The following is a 9954-nucleotide window of genomic DNA, read 5'->3' on the forward strand; positions in this document are numbered from 1 at the left end:
TTGCTGGTATATATTTGTGCGACCTGTACAATAGACATCACTGGTACTGTCATCCGTATAGCAATGAATGTTACTAGTTAATAACATATCGTTGATATGCAGCGTGAACAAGGTTGTCAATAGTACAGATCCTTGTGGAGCGTCGGCGTTAATGAGCACGGTGTCCGAGCACAATCCATCCACAGCAACTTTTAAGCTCTGCTCGGACAGGAAGCTGGCGATCCAAGTGCACAGCCCTTTTGGAAGCCCGTAAGATGGTAGCTTCGATAGAAGTGCCTTGTGGCAGACCCGATCAACAGCCTTAGCGATGTCTAAGCTCACGGCCATTGCTTTCCTCTTGCTCTCGATGGCAGCTGCTCATTGGTGCGTGAGATACTCAAGAAGATCACCAGCACCGCGGCTATATTAATAAGAGATGGTTAGTGTGATGATATTGAACGGAAAGTAATGTGTAAAAATGGAGCTCTGTATGCCTTTATGGGTGCCCAGAACGTGTCAAGAAAGTGCGGGTTCCAACTCTGATGTACGGTAGCGAGTATTGGGTGTGACAGAAGAAGCATGAAATTAAGGTAAATGCTGTTAGTATAAGAGCTTTGAGTTGTATGTGCTCTGTTAGTGCGTCTTCAAGTTAGCGCTACAGTGCGCCACTGTGGCGCTGCAGCCGCGCCACTACGAAAAAGTAATAAGAGAACGTCGTGTAGTGAAAGATTATGTGGCCAAGTAGAAAGGATGGATGTTAGTAGATTTAAACGTGGGAAGAGGTAGACCCTCGAGGCACATGTCTCGATCAAATCTCGTAAAAGTAAGGAATGCTACGTCATGCGGGGAGGCTCCTTTGGTGCACCCCCGATTGTTACTGGTCAAAGAAGAAGGGGTATTGATTATTGAAAACAAAACACGTTGACTGACATAAATAAAACTACTATTATTTGGTTTAATACGTGATCATTTTGAAAATGTGATTTCTCAGTGTTTGCAAGGATTAAGTGACATTTTATAGTAGTTTTCTGTATTTAACAAAAAATGTGTTAACCACACTTGACACATAAAGTAATAATTTTGTTTAAATATCGAATTATGCACAAACCATTTCCATTTAATTACTAATCATAAGTTTATTATTAAAAAATAATAATAAACTGATCGTAATGCTTACTTCATCATAAATCTTTTGATATATAATTTTCCTGTAAACTTCATTGATGAGTAATGACAAATAGTTGCCAAAAATCTTTAATGCTCAATATCTCGAAACTGTTATCTTGTGGGGTAACTCACGTTATGCAGAACACGGCCCATATATGCAGAAACTAGATGCCTAAAAATACAGGTACTTAGTTAATTATTTCAGGCATCGCAACTACATTATTAGAGTTTTAAGATTTAATTGCTTAGGTTTATGAAAATAGCATAATATTGAAGGTTATTTTTTTTACTCTTTAGTTACCTTTACGTTATGTTTCACTTGTATATTTTGATTAAGGTAGGAAATAAATTTATCTTTCTCTTTAATATTGTAAAAAAATTGATTTGAAAATTAAATTTAAAAAAAACCGACACGATCTATTAAAAAGTTAAAACTGTCAATTTTATTTACTTAACTATCCCCCAATGCAAATAAAACTCATCAACTATTTGAAACTTTTAATTAGGAGATCACGTCGAAGTTATTTATTAATTTTTAATTTATTTTTTATAGCTTTTCAAATACTACAGAAAGCCCTTCCAATACAATACACGATTAAAAAACGCTTACGCTATTTAATGAACTGACAAAGTAGTACAAAAAATATACAGATTAAAAATTCTTCGAAATTTAAGACAGAAAAATGTTATTTGCGTATGAAGCTAAATACTTTGAAATCTATACTTAGAGTTTAATAAATTCAGATAATAAGGATTTGTTAAATAAAATTGGAGTAACTAACAATACTCATGCTGCCGCCATTAGTCAAAAGGGCGCTTGTGACAAAAAGTCAAATCCGAGAAAATAATGGTCAAAGAAAACAGAGTTAATAGAAACTGAATGGTGCCGTGGGTTTGTGACGTATAACGAAAGTTCAAAGGAAATTATTTTGTATACTGGTATGGTCAAAAGGTATGAAGTTAAGCTATAAAAAACTGAGTTATTTAATTAATACAATACCACAGACTATTGCAGGTTTTATAGCCATCTATATGCCTCAATTACTCAGCCTGTTGCTGATTCTAAAGATTCTAGAGCCAAGTTCACGCAAGCTTACCTCAGACATATACTGAGGATATCCCGCACATCAGTCTGTACGAGATTAGGATGGCTCTGAAACAGCTAAAAACAACAAGGCATCGAGTGAAGACGGAATTACATCCGAGCTTCTGGAAGCGGGTGGAACACCGGTACTAAGAGTCCTTCAGAGGCTCTTTAATTCAGTCTTGCTCGATGGTTTTACGCCAGAAGCGTGGAATAGAAGCGTGGTGATACTCTTCTTCAAGAAGAGAGATAACACCCTATTGAAGAATTACAGGCCCATCTCGCTTCTAAGCAACGTTTATAAGCTGTCTTCACGAGTCATCACGAACCGTCTCGTTCGATGACTCCAGCCCCCCGGACATTCGGTTTCCGAAAGGGTTTCAGTGCCATAGACCACATTCACACGCTGCGGCAGATTATACAGAAGACCGAGGACTATAACCTGCCATTATACTTAGCGTTTGTGGACTATGAGAAAGCCTTTGATTCGATCGAGATTTGGGCGGTGCTACAGTCTCTACACCGCTGCCACATTGACTATCGATATATCGAAGTGTTGAAGTGTTTGTACACAAACGCCACTATGTCAGTTCGACTTCAGGACCAGTGCACAAGGCCTATCCAATTGCAAAGAGGAGTGCGACAGGGAGACGTCATTTATCCGAAACTGTTCACCACTGCATTGGAAGATGCCTTCAAGTTACTGAACTGGAAAGGACTCGGCATCAACATCAATGGCGAGTACATCACTCAACTTCGATTTGCTGATGATATCGTGGTCATGGCAGAATTGTTGGAAGAGCTTGGCACCATACTCGGTCACCTCAATAGAGTTTCCCAGCAGGTGGGTCTAAAAATGAACATGGACAAGACGAAACTTATGTCGAATATCCATGTCGTACCCACCCTTAAAACAGTGGGAACCTCTACTCCCGAAGTTGTTGACGAGTATGTCTACCTCAGACAAACCCTCCAATTAGGCAGGGCCAACTTCGAGAAAGAGGTCAATCGTCGAATCCGACTCGGTTGGGCAGCTTTCGGGAAGCTCCGGGACGTCTTCTCGTCCGCAATACCGCAGTCCTTAAAGACAAGAGTCGTCGAGCAGTGCGTGTTGATGTGTGCGTATGAGACATTAAAAGTAATAATTTTATGTTATTATTTTTAACGCAACAATGTTGATTTTGTTAACACAATTATGGGAGTTGGTTATTATCGTATTTTGGTAAACATTAAAATGCTTTATTTTATAATAGTAACGAGGTTAAATATCTATCTACAACTGTGCTGTCATTAGTAAACCCGAAGGTTACATTGTCGCCTCCCCATACATGCCCGTGGGGGTCGTAAGAGGCGACCGAGGGCGTCACAAGTGTCCATCTGCTTAGCGTTGTGGTAGGCTTTGTGCCGACTGGATAGCGACCACAGTACACACGGCGGAAAACCCTCCACAGTGAAACGCTTTTGCGAATCGCGTTCAAGGATCAGTTGGTGTACATCCAGTGCACGTGGAGTTTTCGGCGCGGTATCTGGGAGGACTGAGGCGGATATTCGCCATGTCACTTGTTGAGGGATATCTAGTTGACCTGCCGGCCAGGGAGACCCGTAGAAACGGTTGTCCGCTGGCCGCCCGCGGTACAGTACAGGGGCCCAATAGGGACTAACTACCCCTAGAGGCTGCCCCACCATGCCGCGCATAATCTTGGGGTAGGTCGTCGTGCCGGTTAGTGACCGGAATTTGGGGTCCCGGCGGCATATCCCGGGGGGGTACGGGGGCCCTTCCGTTCGGCGGGTCAGCCGGCTATCCTTCAAAAGATCAACGGCATGTATTGCAGTTCCCCTCGTTTTTCTTCTTCGGTGCAGTGCCGAAGGCTTCATCTCTTCACACTACCGTCCTTCTTACCCACCATGACAGCGCAACATAAGAATGCAGATCGTTCAGCGGTGCCTAATCCCCCCACCGCGTTTATTATTGAGTTCGCTAACATCCGCGGACTCCACTCCAACCTCAAAGCTGTCCACCATCACCTCGAGACAGCCCGGCCTGCCCTGCTTTTCCTGACGGAGACGCAGATTCGCCGTCCGAATGATATGAGTTACTTGAACTACCCCGGCTACTCGCTTGAGGAAAACTTTCAGGCCAAAGCCGGGGTATGTGTATATATTCGTTCGGATGTGTGCTGTCGCCGTCTGCGCTGCCTGGAGGACCCCTCCTTTTCCACTATGTGGGTGCTCGTAGAATCTAGTTATTCAGCTGGAGTCTTCGCGTGCTTATATAGATCCCACAGCGGGGATGCGGAGACAACTAGGCTCTTTGACCAACTGAGCCAGGCGACTCTTGACGCGCAGGCGCAGTTCCCATCTGCGGAGATGGTCGTGTTGGGGGGCTTTAATGCTCACCATGAATCATGGTTAAGTTCCCTCGAGACTGACCATGCAGGAAGAACTGCCCACGCTTTCGCTCTCACGCATGACTTGACCCAACTGGTAACCCAGCCCACCCGGGTTCCAGACATATCGGATCATGCACCCTCTTTGCTTGACCTTCTGCTCGCGAGTCACCCTACCTACTATACAGTATCAGTCAGCGCCCCCCCTGGGAAGTTCTGATCACTGTTTGGTTGGGTGTAAGGTTTCCCAAATGCCTCCAACTAAGCTGAAGGAGGTCACTCGTCGCATTTGGCACTACTCGTCGGCGGATTGGGACGGTATGCGCGACTACTTTGCGTCCATCCCTTGGTTGCAGCACTGCTTTGCGGGAAAGAATGCCTCAGCAGCTGCCGATGCTGTTGTCGATGAGATTGGAACGGCTATGAATTACTACATACCGTCTTCCAGTGTCATCGCCAATCGCAGAGGACGCCCTTGGTTCAATCGCGAATGCATGGACGCTGTTAGTGAGAAACAGGCTGCATATCGTGGTTGGATCAAGGGTCGTGTAACAAAGGATCCCAACCTTGCGTCCCTTAAAGCAGCCTATAACAAAGCAACCAAGTCTTGCAGGAGGGCTTACATAAGAGCGGATGCCCAGCGCGTTTCACGGATTGGCCAGAAGCTGGTAGCCCATCCCACCGGTAGCCGTGCCTACTGGAGCCTGGCCAAAGCCGTGCAGTCCAATTTTTGTCGTTCGTCGCTGCCGCCTTTGAGGTATCCCAATGGATTTTTGGCCTATGGCCCCGAAGAGAAAGCCAATTTATTGGCCGACCTTTTTGGGGCTAACTCGCGCATTCACGACCAAGATGCGCAACCGCCATCAATTCCCCACTGCGGAGTCACAATGCCTGATATAGTTATCAGGCAATGTGATGTCCGCAAGGAACTGCAGACTCTTGACGTGCGGAAAGCCTATGGTCCAGATGGGATACCTCCTATCGTCCTTAAAAGGTGTGCGGCGGAGTTGTCTCCCGTACTGACGCGCTTATACCGCCTCTCATACCAATCTGGTAACGTGCCCCTAGCTTGGAGGGAGGCCAACGTGCAACCTATCCCCAAGAAAGGAGATCGGTCTGATCCGACAAACTATCGCCCAATAGCTGTCACTTCAGTGCTCTGCAAAGTGATGGAGCGGATTCTAAATATCCAGATAATCCGGCACCTGTAACGTCACTCCATTCTTAATGATCGACGGGTTTCGGCCGAACCGATCAACGGGTGACGTTCTAGCGTATCTAATGCATCTCTGGGGTGAAGCTATCGACAAACAGGGCGAAACCTTAGCGATAAGTCTGGATATTGCTAAGGCCTTTGATCGGGTCTGGCACCGTGGTCTCCTCTCCAAGCTTCCGGCATATGGTCTTCCCGGCCGCCTTTGTGAGTGGATCTCCGGCTTTCTGCGCGAGCGAAGATTGCATGTCCTTGTTGACGGAGGCACTTCGCGGCTCGTGACAGTTAATGCTGGGGTGCCACAGGGCTCCGTGCTGTCGCCCACGCTGTTCCTTCTGCATGTCAATGACTGCAGATGATAGCACAGTGCACGGTTGCTATTATAAGCAACCGTCAAGCAGCCGGGAGGACCCTGAGAGAAACCGGGAAAAACTTGTCGCTGAGCTCAACCATGTTTTGGAACATATATCGTCGTGGGGCTTCCGAAACTTGGTTCAGTTCAACGCCAAGAAAACCCAGGTATGCGCGTTCAGTTCCAAAAAATCCCCATTCCTTCCACTTCCCCATCTTCAGGGTACAACGCTGACGCTGCAGGACAAGCTCAGCCTGCTGGGGATGAGCATCCGGAAGGACATGAGCAACAAGGACTATATAGAGAGCGTCATCTGTACCGCGTCGCGCAAGCTTGGCATCCTGAACAAGGTGCACCGATTTTTTACTCCAGAGCTGCGATACCTGTTGTATAAAGCTCAGGTCCGAAGCAGCATGGAGTACTGTTCGCACCTTTGGGACGGCTCTGCCAAGTACTTGCTCGATGCCCTAGATGGACTGCAGCGCTACGCCTTCCGTGTTGTCAACGATCCTCATGTAACTGAGCATGCGGAGTCGTTACAGCTTCGCAGAGATATAGCGTCTCTTAGCGTATTCTATCGCCTGTACCACGGTGAGTGCTCTGAAGAGTTATTCAACCTTATCCCTTCCTCTCCTTTCCATCAGCGGACCACCCGTGCCGGACTGCGTTGCCACAGTTGGACGGTCAGTTCAATACCGTCCCGCACTAAAAAGTTTGGCAATTCGTTCTTATGCCGAACCATCAAATTGTGGAACCAACTCCCGGCGCATGTATTCCCTCCCCTCTATAACATCGGGTCCTTCAAACGTAGTGTGAAGAAGCATTTGGCCAGACCGGCAAAATGACAGTGACGGAGTGAAGATATTTGTGTTTTCCATCCGTTACTCTCATCTCTGGACTGTATTCGCACTTTCCATCAGGCGCGGTGCAGTCATTTTGCCGAGTCACAATAAAAAAAAAAAAAAAAAAGGTACAGCCTTCTAAAACTAATCGAACGCTAGCTCAAGAATTCCGAGATCCAATGGCAAAGGTTTATTTATATAAGAGGGACGCATGTTTAGAGAGGCTCGCGTGCCAGACTCTGTCAAAGGTTTTAGAAATGTCCAAAAACACCCATGCTTTTCCATAGAGTCGTTCCATATGTGAGAGATATACATACGTAGATCCTCCGTAGACCGCCTTCGTTGGAATCCGTACTGGCGATTACTGAGGAGGTCGTTGTCTTCAACGTTACGAGTTAGGACGTTTTGAGAATTTTTGCATTTCATACTTTCATACATTTATCTATAGGTCAATGATTTCATAGAATAAACAGAAAGGAGTTCGTGTCTGGATTCAACTGTACTTAGTTTTTTTTTTGTTTTTAATGACTTCTTGCACTAAGCCGACGATATTGTATTTTAAAGAGGACTATTTAGATTGTTTACCAATTATTTTTGATAGACCATTATTGTTGTTTAAATTTAATGATTTGGTAACTATGTAGGTAAATAAGTGCAGTTTTCTCTTTGGTCAAAACGTCTATTTATTATCATTTGTCACAAAATTCGCCTTGATAGAAAAAACTTTATTTTGACACATCAAGTAAATTTCCAGCATATAGGGTTTTTTGTGAATTTTAAGTATTTAGTTCTGTTTTGTTTCCCCACCACACTTTTATAGTTCGTAAAATAGGGTAGTGTGCTCTGTACAATAAAAGATGACCTCAAAGGATGATATAGCATCTAAAAAAGCTGCTTCAAAGACCATCGTTAAGTCACCAGAGGTTTACCCACCCGTTGGGCCTTACAGGTTAAACAATTTTTTGTTGTTACAATAATTTGAAATACAAGTGCTTCGTCAGCAAGTGGAAAATTTTAGAACTTCACAGACGCAATTGTAATGCAGTTTACCGTAAAAAAGAAAACTTAAAACTACCGAGAATTTTGCTAAAATCGACCCAAATATTTAGTAACAATGAAAAGTACGATAAAATAGCCGGGTTTTGCAGTTACCATTTTTATACGAATTAATTTTAAATTGTTATATTATTGAGTTCTCTTTTTAAGTTGATGGCTCTATAGCCAATGCTCAATGAATAAATAATAAATAGATTTCTCACAGATGACGCTACGGCAAAAAAGTTGTTAAAATAAAAAAAATATATATGGATCTGCAACAAGCACTTATAAAAATTAGGTTCGCTAGTTCGCTCCGTGGCTTTGTTGGCATAGTGTCTGACACGGTTTGCTGGAAGATGCTGGTTCGGATCCAGACGGCTTCGAAGGAATTTTTGCTTAGTGTTCTTTGTATTAATAATTACAACAAACTAATGTAGCATTTTCACAAAAATAATTGATTATCATGGTAGTCAAACATCGTGACATTCGATAAACTTTTAAAATAAATAATAATTTAGTAAGGATGATGTTTTTGGTTGTTAATTTTCAGTCAGGCTATTTTAGCAAACAACACTACACTCTACGTTTCCGGAGTTCTGGGTTTGGACAGAGATGCACAGCTGGTTCCGGGTGGAGTAGAAGCGCAAACACGACAAGCTTTGTGTAATCTGCAACATGTGCTGCAGGCCGGGGGTGCTACGTTTGAATCCGTCATAAAGACCACTATTCTGCTGGGTGATATTCAGGACTCCAAATCTGTTAATCAAATTTATGAACAATGTAAGCAAGATCATAATGTAGTCTATCTACGTAAGAAATGAAACTATTGAGTTAACCGTGACCGTGGGACCATGGGACTTAACAGGTTAAGGGCCCGAAACGTTTGAAAAAGCAAATATACGCGATTTAAATCCGGAAAAATAGTTTCATTTCCTATGTGTAACAATCGGGAAAACCTAAGAACTCGATATTTATCTACGTAAGTAACTCCAGTGTCGACTTTTACTTTAGAAAATCGTTAATTTCAGATTTCCAGAAAGACTGTCCGGCACGAGCGACGTTTCAAGTGGGCAAATTGCCTATGGGCGCCCTAATAGAGATCGAAGCCATAGCCTTAAGCGGTCCACTGGTTGTAGCAGAGGCCGGTCCCTGTCCATGTCATCGCGATCGGAACTAAATTTTCCTCGAGTTTATTATCAGAAAATATTCAAAAGTTGTGAATACAGAATTGTCAGTCTACTTAATATCAAGATTACGCAGACAATCGGTACCAATGTACTAAATTTATCACTCTTTTATTTTGTGAAAACACTCTATTATGATCGCAGTAATAGACAAATTGTCACAAATTATTCTAATTGTGCCTAAGCTTATGCTGAAATATTTAAGGAACAAATTAAATCGCTGGAACTTGCTTTGACCTCGTAAATATCACGCAATATAACAGATGACCGAGTCGGTGGTAATCGTAAAGTTTTTACAACCTTAGGCTACGTGAATACTTAGGTCATGTTTTGAGGAAATGAAATTGCGGTTTTTGTCTTAGAAACGTTCAACAAACCCTACAACATGTAAGTACTTATATCTTGTAGGGTTTGTTGAACGTTATACAGAAATAAAGTACGATGCAAGGTCTTTGTTTTAATTAATTAATTACAGAGCAGGTCATCTGTATATAGCGGAGAGATATGAAACTAATGTAGTTAATGCATACTCCCAAATATATCATCAAAACGTACTATGTTAAATTATGTAAGACAGGCCAGTACTGGAAATTTTAAACCGACTATTAAGTAGGTAATTACTTGACAAGTTTGTTTGTTTCACGTTTTTGAAAAAAAAAGCAGCATTAATATGTTTCCCTGGTAATCCAGTAAGTCCAGATTAATCAA

The 9954-nt window shown here is 43.1% G+C and overlaps 1 protein-coding gene across 1 annotated transcript; it reads left to right on the forward strand.

Annotated features, from left to right (window-relative positions):
- Window positions 1-7774: 7774 nt before the first annotated feature.
- On the forward strand, window positions 7775-9591 carry LOC113227992 (2-iminobutanoate/2-iminopropanoate deaminase-like). The gene is made up of 3 exons (XM_026461108.1): window positions 7775-7973; window positions 8613-8842; window positions 9091-9591. Exons 1-3 carry the CDS (start codon window positions 7882-7884, stop codon window positions 9237-9239), a joined length of 471 nt encoding a protein of 156 aa, XP_026316893.1. The 5' UTR covers window positions 7775-7881; the 3' UTR covers window positions 9240-9591.
- Window positions 9592-9954: the final 363 nt, after the last annotated feature.

This window comes from Hyposmocoma kahamanoa, unplaced genomic scaffold (genome assembly GCF_003589595.1).
Source record: "Hyposmocoma kahamanoa isolate Upper Pololo Valley unplaced genomic scaffold, ASM358959v1 220, whole genome shotgun sequence".
Lineage (NCBI taxonomy): Eukaryota > Metazoa > Arthropoda > Insecta > Lepidoptera > Cosmopterigidae > Hyposmocoma > Hyposmocoma kahamanoa.